Source organism: Ambystoma mexicanum, chromosome 6q (assembly GCF_040938575.1).
Source record: "Ambystoma mexicanum isolate Mex_15411 chromosome 6q, UKY_AmexF1_1, whole genome shotgun sequence".
Taxonomy (NCBI): Eukaryota; Metazoa; Chordata; class Amphibia; order Caudata; family Ambystomatidae; genus Ambystoma; species Ambystoma mexicanum.
Window position 1 is genome coordinate 907,317,386 of NC_090937.1, and position 14,735 is coordinate 907,332,120.

General features: G+C 45.8%; 1 protein-coding gene across 2 annotated transcripts in view; it reads left to right on the forward strand.

The window, feature by feature from the left end:
- GALNT7 (polypeptide N-acetylgalactosaminyltransferase 7) overlaps positions 1-14,735 on the forward strand; it is an 800,303-nt gene that overhangs the window by 694,270 nt on the left and 91,298 nt on the right. For both annotated transcript variants that reach the window (XM_069631418.1, XM_069631417.1), the window contains exon 11: positions 9,526-9,654. In XM_069631418.1, the coding sequence (XP_069487519.1) occupies positions 9,526-9,654 (129 nt within the window). The remainder of the gene's footprint in view (positions 1-9,525; positions 9,655-14,735) is intronic.

Consider the following 14,735-nt stretch of genomic DNA (forward strand, 5'->3'; position numbering starts at 1 on the left):
ACAAGAACTAACATCCCTCTACAAAAGGATGTAGAAGCCTTGGCCAAAAAGGGCTGGGTAAAGCCACATTCCATACACCCTACGAATAAGCGCCTTGACGTCAAGCATAGGCAGGTGGAAGGGGACTCAGTCATACTATCTGTGCACCCCCAAGCTCATTCCTCTGGTTACAGCTGCGGCCTCCCACTACTCTACATCAGCCTTCCTAGGAAAGGAGGAAAAGCTGCTGGAGTCATCCGGCAAAAAGATCTACTCTAATGCTACGCTCCAGCTGTGCCAGGCCAACGTGGATGCCACATTGACAGCGGTGAACCAGAAGCTTTGGCAGGAGATTGCGAACTTCCTCCCAGAGGTCCCTGTGCATAGTCAGGCAAGATTCAGGGTAGGGTTGGCAGTGGCGAAGATAGTGGCCCAGGATGATATGGGGTCCACAGTGGCACACATTGACACCACATGCAGAGCTATGTGTCACCACCGATATGAGGACGACAGCTTGGCTCAAGGCGACCAAGTTTAACCCCGATGTGCAGGAGCGCACTATTGACCTGCCTTTTGAGGGGGGTGACTTGTTTTACTCAATGACAGACGAGGAGCTTGATAAAAAGAAAAATTGCTCCCAAACAGCTAAATCCTTGTCAATCTTGACCAAATCTGCGCCCAAGGCCTATAGCAAAAGTCACAAGCGCTCCGACAGAGGTCGTACCTTTGGTGGCTTCTGGGGCTTCCAGGAGCGTCGCTCTAGGCAGCCCGACAGGTCACCCAGCCAGCACAGATGCAACCAACACACATCTTCTCACAAGGGGTTTTTCCAGTCCCCCATCCCAGGCACCAGCCTTAGAAGGAAAGAAACTGTGACGGTGCCATCCAGATCCACAAGTCTCCGGTGGTGGGCAGACTTGCCCTTCACATCCATTCTTGGTGGGCAAGGTTCGCAGACCCATGGATTCTCTCAGTAGATTTAACGTGTTTCCGTCTGCTGATACCTCCATTTCCCCTTTCCTCCCCTCCACTCCCACAGATTGGCACGGCAACTCTTCTGCCGGAAATCCGCTCGCTCATTGCGAGTCAGGCGGTGGAGGAGGTTCCAGCTTCACAATGAGGCATGGGCTTCTGTTCCTGTATATTCGCAATACAGAAAAAGAACCAGGCTGGCCTGAGAGTTGTTCTAGACCTTTCTTCTTTTAACCTTTCCATACCCCTTCAAAAGTTCAAGATGTTTACTCCAGCACTCATTGCGGAGACACTGTATGGGGGAGACTGGATGTGCTCCCTGGATCTGAAGAATGCTTACCTGCATGTCCCGATTTTGGAGCCCCATCGTTCCTTCCTACGGTTTAGGATCATGGGCTTTCATTTCCAATACAAGGTCCTCCTTTTTGGCCTCAATTCGGCCTGAGGGTCTTTACAGGGTTAATGAATGCAGTAGCAGCTCTGCTCAGGGCAGAGGTCCACCACCTTTACACCTACCTCGACAACTGGCTCGTCCGAGCGGAGTCGCCCGAGGGAGTACACCACACAGCTTCAGCACTTATGAACATGCTATGCGATCTGGGGTTCTCGATCAACCTCAAGAAGTCGCAGTTACTCCCTACTCAGTCCTTAACTTTCCTGGGGTTAATTTGAGTTTCAAGGGCGGAGAGGATCTTACCCTCGGAAGACAAGATCACGGCAATCAGGAAGGCCTTGTGGCATTTTCTCAGCAGACCAGTAACCTCAGCATGGTGGTACCAGCACCTGCTCAGAATAATGGCAGCTTGTCTCCTGGCTGTGCCACATACAAGACTCAAAATGAGGAGGCTGCAGCTACATCACTCAGCCTCTTGGAACAAGGTGACGGGCTCCCAAGCAGCTCTAGTCAGCATACCACAGGACCTGGTGTGTGGTGGAGTGGTGCAGTGACCAACCTGTTAGCGCGAAGGCCGTTCAGGCATCATTTATCAGAGATAACCATTACCACAGACTGGTCCCTAGAGGGATGGGAGCTACACTGGATCACCACAGTGTCCATGGAGTAAATTCACAAGAGGAACAACTGGGACACATCAACTGGCTCGAGAGGATGGCCATCTGGCTTGCTCTCAAAGCATTCCTCCCCATTGTCAGCAAGCATTCCTCCCCATTGTCAGCAGCAAGTCGGTCTGCATCCAGACAGACAGCTCCACTTGTATGTATTACTTCAACAAGCAGGGAGGTACCAGGTGCCCCCCTCCCTCTACAGGCTGTCCATCGTCATATGGGAGTGGGCACTGTCGAACAACATTCACTTATCAGCAGTCCACCTTCCAGGAGAATCCAACTTGGAGGCGGACAGACTCAGCAGGCTGGGGGTCGACAACTTTGAGTGGCAGTTGAACAAAGAGGTCCTGAAGGGGATCTTCAACAGGTGGGGCCTCCCTCAAGTAGACCTTTTCGCCACCACGAGCAACAGGAGATGCTGCCAGTTTGCTTCCTGGATGGCTCAGGGCAGAGGATCTCTGGGGGGCGCGTTGCAGATTCCGTAGAACAACATGAATGCATACGCATTTCCCCCCACCCCGCTGATTCACAGTGTCATCTGCAAGGCCGGGGAGACACAGAGACGTTGACTCATGGTGATAGCGCCATGGTGTCCAGCCAGACCTCGGTTCTCGAAACTCCTCCGCCCGTCAGAGAAACTTCCGGTACACCTCCCATTGGGTCCAGCCCCCCTGCTCTCCCTGTAAGGGGGCACAGTGGTTCACCCCGCTCTGCAGAAATCCACCCTCGCAGCTTGGTTCCTGAACAGGTTACCCTAAAGCATCTACACTTGTCACAGGACAACCTTGCTGTCATCCAGCGGGCAAGAAGCAACTCCACCAGGAGTCAGTACAAGAACAAATGGATGAGGTTATGTCACTGGTCCAAGACAAACAAGATAGATCTGCTGACATGCTCACTGGACGATGTGTTGTCCTTCTCGGTGCATCTGGCAAACTCAGGTGTGCAGGTAGACACCTGCCCTAAGTATCTCGCGGCCATGGGGGCCTACAAGAACTCCGGAGACGACACCTAGGCTCAGAATGTATTGCACTGTCTGGATGTCAGGCGTACTCTAAGATTTTACCTGGACAAGATGAAAAGCTTCCATAAATCTGATGCCTTGTTCATCACTTTTGGCGGATCAAAACCGGTCTGTCAAGCCTCCAAGACTTCTATAGCAAGGTGGATGGTGAGGGCCATCAAGGAGGCGTTTGAGGGGCAGCACAGGTATTTGCCAGCAAATATGCATGCCCACGCCATCAGAGCCAAGGCCACGGCTGTGGCTTTCCAAAGGCACGTCCCCTGGCAGACGATCAGCAAAGCGGTTACTTGGGCTTCCCCATCTGCCTTTTGCAAACACTACTGCTTGAATGCCAGCGCCAGATCGGACGCAGCATTTGGCCAGACAGTTTTGAAGAATGTATTTTCTTAGAGGGGCAACTCTCCTCCCCAGGGCTACATTCAGTTGTAATCGCCCATACAGTATGAAGGAAAGGGGATGGGACGTAGGAGTAAATATAAGTTACTCACCGTAGTGACTAACATACTCCTAGTCCATAGTTCCCTTTCGTCCATAGTTCCTTTTCCTCCATAGGTTCCACTATCCTCCCCGTAACATCTGTGTCATTAGACAATTGTAATATTGTTGACGCGTCAAGGGGGACTGAGGAGTGGCGATGGAGGGCGGAGTCAGGGGAGCGCATGCTCCCAGAGCCACGCCCCGGCTCGCATCTAAATTTAAAGGGGAAGACTATTTTTTCTGGTGAAAAAGGTTTGTTTCCCGTCGCTAGCGAGAGACTCCCATACAGTATGGAGGAAAGAGGATTATGGACTAGAAGTACGTTAATCACTATGGTGAGTAACTTATAATTTCTCACATACCTTTCACATCTGCCCTATAACGATCCTGGTCACCTCTTCTTTAGGGTTAGCCTTGCAGAATTGATGGCGTACATATTGCTACACGAACACCCCAGGGACGATATTCCTCTTAATAGTACTATCATATGTATGGTCATCCTTGGGCTAAAGAGAAAACGCTGCCACCACTTAATAAGCATCTCTCTGCGATCGCAGCATAGTGCTTACAGGACGTATGGAAAAATATTATGCACCTATTTTAATTCAGGATAGCCGTCTGTTAGGCAAAGTTTGAATGCAGTACCCTCTGGGAACAACTATGACTACAGGTATAGGCAACCCAACCTTTGGTATAAGCTTGTACTACATAGTTTTGGTAGCATGTTGAGCAGCCAGGCTTATCTCAAGAGGGGTAATGTGAGCAATAGTGGAGTTATACAATGTTGCACAGTTACAGGTATTCAAATAAACTTACACTCAAGGTTTCTTGCATAAAGAATTATTAATTTATTTATCAGTCAGTTATAAAGCCTTCTTTAGAAGGGAGCAATATAATGGTAACACACAAATACACTTCAGTACTGTACACGCTGATTTTCTGAATTAGACAAGACCCTTTTGGGATGGCCCACAGACACAAGCCACGCCCACAGGTGACTTCAATAACAAGGGTGCTGGGGGCATTAATATCTTAATGTTGGCATTCAAAACACTCTTAAACGTTGGTAAAAGGTAAAGGTTATTAGAACACAAGAGATCACAAATTTCTCAAGCAGGGCAAAACACGTTTAGATCCTCTTAGAAGAGTCATACAATTCAATAGGCTAAGCCAAAGTCAATGGGCAAATATAGGATAGGATAAAGCACTTCTGGTAAGTAAATGGAAAAGTCTTTGCACAAGTTCTTAGGAGTCTTTGATGAAAAGAAGAATCAAATGTAGGGCGACAAGCTGATTAGACTTGCGAGTTTTGAAAGTTACAAGCACTTCAACAGTAAGAGGGAAGTTCTCTTAGACTTGTTTTACAGTACCTTGGTAAAGAAGAAAAGATGCAGCTGATGACTCCTGTTCCTGTGCAGCTCTGCAGATCTCACTGTTCTTGTGCCTCAGTCGTGGGGACAAGAGTGAGGATGTCAGGGGAATCCTGCAATACACTGTCAAGACTCGCAAACTTCACTGTCAGTGCCTGTTTCGCGTTTCAGCTCCTCGATACTATCGCAAATAGCAACAACGTGATTCCTGGCTGTCAAAGTGGACTGCCCTTGCTTCTGGGGTCACGCACTCTGCTGAGGGGGCTCAGGCTTGGTCAGTCCTGCTTCCTGGGAGTCCGGAGGATCTTCCAAAAGCTTTAGGCCAGCTTAAAAGTAACGTACACAATCTGGTGTCCCTCTCCCTAGCTATACGGTTTCCTGCAGCAACTGAGGAAATTCAACCAGCTCTGAGATGGGTGTCCAGGTGGCTTACTTTGGAGTTGATTGGTCCCACCAACTCAAGGGTAGAAGTCGTCCTTGCAGGGGCTTCTCAGTCGATGCAAGTTTGGCGTTTCAGAACTGCAGCAGGGCTTCACCGGGTAAACCAACTGTCCAGGAGTTGCAGCAGGCATCCTCTTTGGTTCCTTCGTTCAGTGGTCGACTCTGCCTTCCAAGCCAAAAGACTTGTCTTTTATTCAGTTCTCTCCCGTTTATTCCAGCCTAGCTGTCAGTCACCCAGCAGGGTTGTTTTCCTTACCGGACAGTCAGCCAGCCAATCACCACAGAGTGCATTTGGGTCTCCTGGGAGACAAAGCACAGGGAGTTTAGGGCATCTCCCTCACTTCCTTCCTACCCCATACACTCGGGAGCCAGAGGCGGGTTTCACTCCTGAAGCCCACCAAAGGCGAAATGAACAAAGAGACCAAACCTGGTTTGGAGCGCAGAGAAAATCTCTAGAAGGACTTTCCCACAAAGACATGACGAAAAAAGACGACCAGGGACCATTTTGTCAAAGGTGGCTCTGCGCCATTTTGAAAAAGATGGCTCCCGCAGTTAGCTTTACTGGAGCTGCGAACAGCCGCAGTAATTGCAAACCTTGGTAGTTCAACACGAAACCACTGCCACCAGCCAGTCTGTGAGGAAAGGGTAAAATAAAAATATTACATGAGCATCTAGACACAGGGGATACTAAGTAACCCCTGCAGCACTCTATTGTAAAGATAGTGTGTGCTGGGTCTAGAAAGTTTCAATGGTAAGTAAAGTCAATTTCACTTTACTGCTCTGGAAACAGTAGTTCATCCCAGAGAATGTATTTAAACCTTGGGAAATGTGAAAGACTTCCCTGTGCCACTGCAGTGAAGGTGCTGTGTGACACAATGTAAAAGATGATGCCTATGGAGTTTGTCAGACTCCATAACCAAAAGAAAAACAGAGGTAAAGTTCACATTAAAATACATTCGAGAGTGGCAAAAAAAAGGGTCACACACTCTCCAGGTGAAAAAAATCAAGTCCTCAAAATCCAGCAAAGTTGAGGAATTAGCACATTTTTGAGAATTCTCCCTAACATCGTCTTAGTTGTCAATTGAGCCACATGCAGTGAACTGCAAGCCCTCTCAGTGGACACACTGTGTACATTCTTTGAAAGCAGATATGGTGGTGTTTTGACAACATTAATCTTTGCTTCCAAAAGTAGTATCAGAACTCCAGCTAATCCAGACAGTAGTAAGCTTGCTGGTCTTAAAGAATACCAATACACCTGCTGAGTGAAGCCTGCTCTCCCTAGTCCCATATTTGAATATATTTATTTATTTTTCATTTATAAGGCATCCACTGTGAGGCCTTTGCTTCGTGGTGCCCTCTCAACAAGCAATGGTGGGCTTAGCTAAATCACAAATGGCATTTGTATATCACCAGTGATGAGACATCTTTAACAACGATTTAATGAAACAGACCACTGAAAGACATGCTACTTAGAGCTTGATAAACATCACTGTGTGACTAGACTGATTCCTAATCAGGCCTGGTAGGTTTGCACAATCTGTTCGCACTCAGGGAAGGTCATTCAGCCAATCCAAGTAGCTGGAACTGCGGGCTAAAATACACAATCTCTGCCAGCGTTTTCCAGCCACCTAAGGGCCTTCCCCAGGTGGCGCCATCTTCTTTTTTTTTGTTAAGTGGGGAGGCAACAGGGAGCCTCTCCCAGTTGCACCCCCCAAAACCAACCGCACCCCTTCCCCACTCTTCCTCCATCCCCACTTAACTGCTGGACCTGAGCTTTGTGCTCAGTCCCAGCGCTCATCCCAATCCTGCTCGCCGCCATAGAAATAGTAAACAGGCTTAGCCCGTTTTCCCTACGGGGCGGGCAACTTTGATTTTTCCAGGATATTGGCGTCGCAGCAGTAAGCGCAGCCAATCTCACGATAAATAAAATAAACCATTTGCACCCCGGGGTGCAAATGGCTTTCACCCCTGTGGCATGGGGCGAACATGGGCAGTAAAGGCACGAGCCCTTGCAGAGACCCTCGCTTCACTCAGGCCTACCTAGGCTTGGGCTGGCAGGCTGTTAGCTTCTATGCCCGCCCCCCTCAACCGCACAGCAGGGGAGAAAGCCATATTCTGGACTTCCTCTAACTCGACCCCTTTTCCTTAAGGAATACTACTTGCCACTCACTTCATAGCATGTGAATCTCTAACATATTCATGCTGCAAAAGTAAACATTACTTAGACATAACAATAGTTTTGCAGCATTTTCTTTACTGTAAATTCACACACAGTCAACGTGGTGTTCTGTAAAAGGGAAAGAGGTTAACCAAGGTTTCAGTAGCTTAAACCAGACCAATAATACGAGGAATGATCAATTTGAGGGGCATTGTGCGGGTTGCTAAACATTATGTAGGCTTTTTGCTCAGACATGCTATAATGCTGTATGCAAACATGTTGATGTTGTTTTCAAATTTGTAATATGTCGCCGTGCCAACTACACAATAGCAGGATAACAATAGTAGTTGCATCGTAAATCATTCTTTAAGAGTATGTTTACGGGTAAGCAGTGTTTCCTTATGCGTAAGCATTAGGAAATGCTAAACATGGATAATCACAGCAATATCACCATGTTTAATACATATTAATATTTTTGCTTACTCCGTTGATGTATAAGTAAAATACTTTCCTTTCAATTAATGTCTGAGACTCTGGTCATTATATTTATTCATTCAGTTTCTAAGCCCTGAAAGGCACCATTGTTCGTCTGCACCTGGATGGTTTATCACCAGTGATAGGTTTTGTAAGTATATTCTGTAGTTTGCATTGAAATATACAGTTATGGCTATATTTACAGATCTTGATTAAGTAAAATACAGCCTGGTGTTTTCTTCTCTAAAGCCTTTTGATTTAAGCAAATGTTTAAGCATTCTATTAGTAGGATCCAGATCTAACCGACTCCTAGAGTTAAGTGGGGTGCCCCCCAAGATTCCATCCTCTGCCGAATTATCTTTAATCTTTACATGGAACCCCTGGAAGCTCTGAAAAATACTCCAACATAGCTATCCATCAGTACAATGATTACACTCAGCTGTACCTTAAGGTCAGTGGAGCCCTGCACTTCGCTTGCCTCTATCAATCCCTGGCTACCATCCAAACATGGATGTCAAACACGTATATCAAATTAAACCCCAGCAAGACCGAATTCGTCCTCACTGGTCCCCCCCACCAAACAACTCATGCAAACATTGCAGTATGACATGTGCCTGAAAGGATTCATCCCTCAGTTGTCATGCTCAACCAAATCCATAAGCTTTGTTGTTGATAGTATCTTTTACTTCCAAAAGCACATATCCAAAAAGGTACAAACTATGAGGCTACAGATTTGTATTCTCCACAAAATCAAACCCTTCATCCCTCCTCATGATTTATGCACGGTGGTCCAAGCCCTTGTAATCTCATACATTGAGGGGGGAAACACCCTCCATACTACGCTTCCAGCTCAACACCTAGCCCCCATCAAGGCTGTTCACCTTGCCACAGCCTGCCTCATTCCCACATATTTGACAGTATTTCTCCCACACTGTACAAACTCCACTGACCTCCCCTTCATGCCATGATTATATTCAGAACTGCATCTATCCACTACAACGCAGTCTTGAACGGAACACCAACATACCTGGTGACTAAACTCCACACCTCTGGTGGCTCTCGCCTCACGTAACAAAATTATCGCTGGTGTCTAAGCTAGCCCATGAAGACAAGACTTGCTAGCGGTTCTTCTCCTGCCATACTCCAAACCGCTGGAACTCAATACCAGCAGATCCTTGAAATGCCCCCAGCACCCATCTGTTCTGCAAAACGTACAAAATTGGCTCTTTCAGCAATAACTGCTGAACAAATAAAAATCCCTCTCTTATCGACCACAGTACTAGGCTATTGTATAAAATGCCAAGCCCAATGCTCGCCCCCTGGTGTTGTAAAGCGCTCTGCTGCTCTTGAGCTAGGTTTGCACTATAAGCAATAAAATAAAATAAAAATATTAATATCCAGGAGTTTAAAACGTTACAAATTTTTAAATATGCACAGAAAAAGTTGAATTCAAGCAAGAGATGAATACAATGAATTAATGAATGTTGCATTCGCCGTATGTTTTTTTTTTAATGAAATGTTTTTCAGATGTGTGTAATAAAATAATGTTATTTTATATAATTTAGCTTTTCCGAATTAATGAAGCAAACCAGCTAATGCAATATGATCAATGCTTGACAAAAGGACCGGATGGATCAAAGGTTATGATTACACACTGTGACCTAAATGATTTTAAGGACTGGAAATACTTCAAGGTAAAATCAACTCGGACAACACTTAACAGGAATTTGATGTACATTACACCATGACAGCAGTGAAAACAGCAATTGCCTATTTTTCTACAATGTTTGCTGTCACAGGCTTTGCTATTTTGTAGCACTGTTACTGACTGGATTTACTATTGCCCATGTTTGATACTGTTGCATATCAGTTTTGTAGGGTAACAAGTGGTCCAGCAACATAAGGATTTTCTTTATTTGTAACAAAGTATGTCTATATCTTTATTTCACCTCTCACTAACTTGTCAAGATCCATAATCTCTCACAGGCTTGTTATCAACCTCCATTTCACAGTCGTTCAGAAGCCTAACCGAGCCCTATTTTACAGTCTTTCAAGGGCGCAGCACCAACCTTTAGCTTCTTTGTAAGTTACTGAGCATTTCTCAAATAAAAAGATCTTTGTTTTCTTTAGCTCCAGATCATTACAACTAAGAAGGTATACTGCTACCTCTTGGATCCCTTCAATACCCTCGACCCCTCTTAGAGGCACCTTCCCTTCACTTGACTTACTTTCCTGTAAGGCACAGTACCTAGAATCACTCTCCAGCATCTAGGCAGCCCCCCTGTATTTTAGATTTGGATATCAATTCTTCGATCACAAATGGCGTACAATAACACATTTACAGATGGCAGAGGGATGATTCCCACCAGGGGTACCTTTATAATAGCATAAAGATGAGAACAAGGGTTGAGCTAGTTTGAGGGTGTAAAAATGTAGGGACTTAAAAAAAGTAACATTAACATAGGGCAGTAAGTGCTTCAGAAAGAGTGTCACTGGATGGAGCGGTGGGGTCAGGTAGGGAAGATGCGGGAGAGGGCAGCGGGAGCTCCCTCTTTAGCACGTAAGTGAATTGTAAGGTGAGCTCTAAAGAGATCCACAGTTGGACTGGCTTTGGTTGTGATGGGCAACAGGTTACAGTTGAGTGGGGCGGGTATGGAGAATCAGCGATAGCGAGAGGCAGTACAAAGGGGGAGTTTGTCATGATAAAGGTGCAGTTTATCAAAAGCTTTAGTCCGTATCTTGGCTTTGTCAGTCAGGATCAAGGTTTCTCAAAGGACTTAATCAGCCATTTGACTTTGAAATGATCAAGCTACACTTTTCTAAAGTGTTTAGTCAGCCTCTTAACTTTGTCAAGAGTGCAGTACTTTTTTTACCAAAAAAAAAGGCCATGGTCAGCTTCCTGGCTTTGTCAGTACCAAGGTGCAGTTTCTCAAAGGCTTTAGTCAGTCTTATGAACTTGTCAGGATTAAGATGCACTTTCCCTGCTGCAAAAAAAATGACGTCACTGAGTTTCTCACAGAAGATTGATTTGTAATTATTTTACCAAATTGATTCCTAATTTCCTCTTCTCAACACAGTTCATGGCATTGGGATCCAAGAGGTGGTTAGCCCCTCTGTCAGTCTTGCTGCGAGTCCTCTCTCAGTATGCCTTCACTGTTCCGTAATCCAGGAGATCGTGTAGTCCCCTTCAATGTTTTGTGTACCGTCTCTGTCTTTTAAAGATCTTGGTTGAGTTGTTAGAGCACCCAAATCACTGCTCACCACATTCAATACTTTTAGATGAGGACTTGGGTTTTATTAAACTTCACTTCACAGCGTGCAGTTCAAATGATTTCTCCTCTTTTAAATTGTCACAGAGTATTGGGACCACTTTTCCCAACATGCATTTCAAATGATGTCTTCGCCACTCAGATCCTTTCTAGGTATTTGAACCACATTTCCCAGTGGGCAGGTTTCTTCACTCTGAGTCTTTCTTAGAATGTTGCGGTGTCTTGGTGCCACTTTTCCAAGAATACAACTCACTCTTCTTCACTCCTGTAAGGGTGCAAAACGAGGACACTGACACACTGGTGGCATGGTTGTTGGCATACACTTTTATTATACCAGAAATAAAGAGAAAACCTACCTGTCCCTAACTTTCAGAGGGATTTCCCTACCTCAACTAAAATAATAAGGATTCTGTCAGGATGTCCATGTAAATCAAGAGTCTGCCATCCTGTGTCAAATCCTATGTCTGTCCCTTACACTTATACCTAAACAAATGGAGTAGAGTATCTTCTTGGTCCAGAAGAATGTCTCCCTTCTTCAGAACAATGGATCACAGTTCCAAGTCTTTGGTGGGAATGACTCCCTTCTCGCAGGTCTCAATCCCTTTCCAAGGCACACAGCAAAGTTCCAGGTTGAAATGTTAAAACGCAGGAAAGTTCTCAGTTCAAACTCAAAAGGTAATGCTCCAGTTCAAACATCAACATTATTGCCCATAGTTGTTTCTTCGCTATTGGGATCCTGGTGAATGCCTCCCTTCTCCGGGCGTCTTGCTCTCAGTAGTTTCACAATGCAAGGGGAGTGACCCCCTTCCTCTGGCTTTTCTTCGTATATTCAGAATGGCAGACCTGGTTCACTCTCCTGCGAGGTACTGCTACGAAGATGTCTTATGCTATTCTCCCTTTCCTGGGGTGGATTCTTGTTAGGCAAGATTGTATGCAGTACCCTTTGGGTGCACTACAACAACCCTGATCTCCTAGCAATAGGAACCCAACCTTTGGTATAAGTTTGTACTACACAGGTTGTTAGTGTGTTGAGCAGCCAGACCGATCTCAGGAGGGGTCAATGTAAGCTGTAGGGGAGTTACACAGAGATTCACAGTGACAGGTATCCAAATAAACACTTACACACAAGGTTTTTGAATAAACAATTATTAATTTATCAGTCAGTTAGAATAAGCCTTCTTCAGAAGGGGGCAATATAACAGTAACACTCAAATACACACTCTTAATATTTCTAAATCAGTAAGTACCTGTTTGGGATGGCCCACAGACACAACCTACACCCTTAGGTGACTTCAATAGTTAGGGTGTTGGGGACATTAATATATCACTGTTGCATTTAGAATAAGATTGAAGAGTTTGTCAAAGAGAAAGGTTATTATGACACAACAAGAGATATCACAAATAGTTCTTAAAGCAGGTAAAGTACCTTTGTAAACCCCCCCAATGCAAAATTAGTTAACCATTTCCTGGAAGAAAGACCAAACACATTCACAGAGGGAAGAAGTGTAATTCAGGGAGCTAAGCCAAACTCAATTTGAGCCAAAGTCTAGGTGAAACTGAACCACTTCTCAGGGGTAGGTAAAAGCCTTGCACAATATTTTAAAAGTATTTGTACATAGAAGAATTCAAAGTAGGGCCACAAGCTGTTTAGGCTTGTGAAGTAAATAAGCTGTCAGCAACTCTACAGAGCAACCACAACAAGTCTCCAACAGAGAACAAGTGCAGTTACACAATAAGAGGCAAGTTCTCTTAGACTGTACAGTACCTTTAGGTTGAAGAAAAATGCAGCAGATGACTTCTGTTCTGTGTAGCTCTGCAGATCCTGGTGTTCCTGGGCCTCAGTCGTGGGGACAAGAGGGAGGAGTTCTGGGGACTCCTGCATTGCAATGGGATGGTTACCGACTGCAACCGGCAATCTTCAAACAAGTAGAACTTCAGTATTTCGGCTTCTCGCGTCTACCCCAAATAGCAACACCGCGGTTTCTGGCTGTCGAGATGGACTTTCCTTGCAACTGGGGTCCAGCACTCTGTTGAGGTGGCTCAGGATCGGTCAGTCCTGCTTCCTGGGAGTCCAAAGGATCTTCCTGGAGCTCTTGGCCAGCTTAAAAGCAATGCACACAAACTAATGTTCCTCTCCCTGGCATTTCGGTTTCCAGCAGCAACCATGTGGAAATGCAACCAGCTCCGAGAGAATGTCCATGTGGCTTACTTTGGAGTTGATTGGCCCCACCAACTGAAAGGGAGAAGTCGTCCGTGCAGAGGCTTCTCTGTCGATACGAATTTGGAGTTTCAGCACAGCAGCAGGGCTTCACCGGGAAACCCAATGATACAGGAGTTGCAGCAGGCTCCCTCTTCAAGTTCTTCTTTGGTTCCTTCGTCCAGTGGTCGACTCTGCCTTCCAAGCCAAAAGCCTCGCCTTTTATTCAGGTTTCTCCCATTCATTCCAGCCTAGCTGTCAGTCACCCAGCAGGGTGGCTGTCCTTGCCGGACAGTCAGCCGGCCAGTCATCACAGTGCATTTGGGCCTTCTAGAAGACTAAGCACAGGGAGTTTTGGGCACCTCCCTCACTTCCTTCACCTACCAGACACCCTGGAGCCAGAGGCGGGCTTCACTTGTGAATCCCGCCAAAGGTAAAGCAAACAAAGGGACCAATCCTGGTTTGGCGCGCAGAGTAAATCTCAAGAAGGACTTTTCCACAAAGAATTGGCGAAAAAAGAAGACCAGGGCCATTTTGACTAAAATTGCACCCTTGGGTGCTTTACTGCAGCTGCGAACGCAGCCCGCGGCAAATGCACACCACAGTAGTTAAAGGTAAACCACTGCCACCAGCCATTTGGTGAGGAAAGGGTAACATAAAATTGTTACATGAGAAGCTAGACAAAGGGGATACTAAGTAGCCCCTCCAGCACCCTGTTGTAAGATAGTGTGTGCTGGGTCTAGAAAGTTACAAATGTAAGTAAAGTCAATTTCACTTTACTGCTCTTGGAAACAGTAGTTTATCCAAGAGAAGGTATTTAAACCTTTGGGAAATCGGAAAGACTTCCCTGTGCCACTGCACTGAAGGTGCTGTGTGATCCAATGTAAAGATGCTGCCTAGGGAGTTTGTCAGACTCCATAGTTAACCAAGAACCATAGAGTTCAAATCACATTAAAAATACATGAGCGAGTGGGAAAAAAGGGTCTCACTCTCTCCAGGTTAAAGAAATTAAGTCCTCAAATTCCAGCAAAGTTGCTGGGGTCTGTAAGGTAGAGAGAATTAGCACATTTCTGATAATTCTCCCTAACAATGCTCTCTGGATTGCTTTCCCTGGTTAGCACTGCTGGCACCTGCACACATCGCTGGACCCTCTCCCTTTGTTGTCATGAAGCACATTTCCATAGGGATACCAATAGGATCCTTCCCAGATACAGGTTCTCAAAGTACGACTAGTGGGTGATCATCCATATTCTGCCTTTAGTGGTCACACCACTTAGTGGTTGACTTCACCTGCCACCAGATTTCCAAC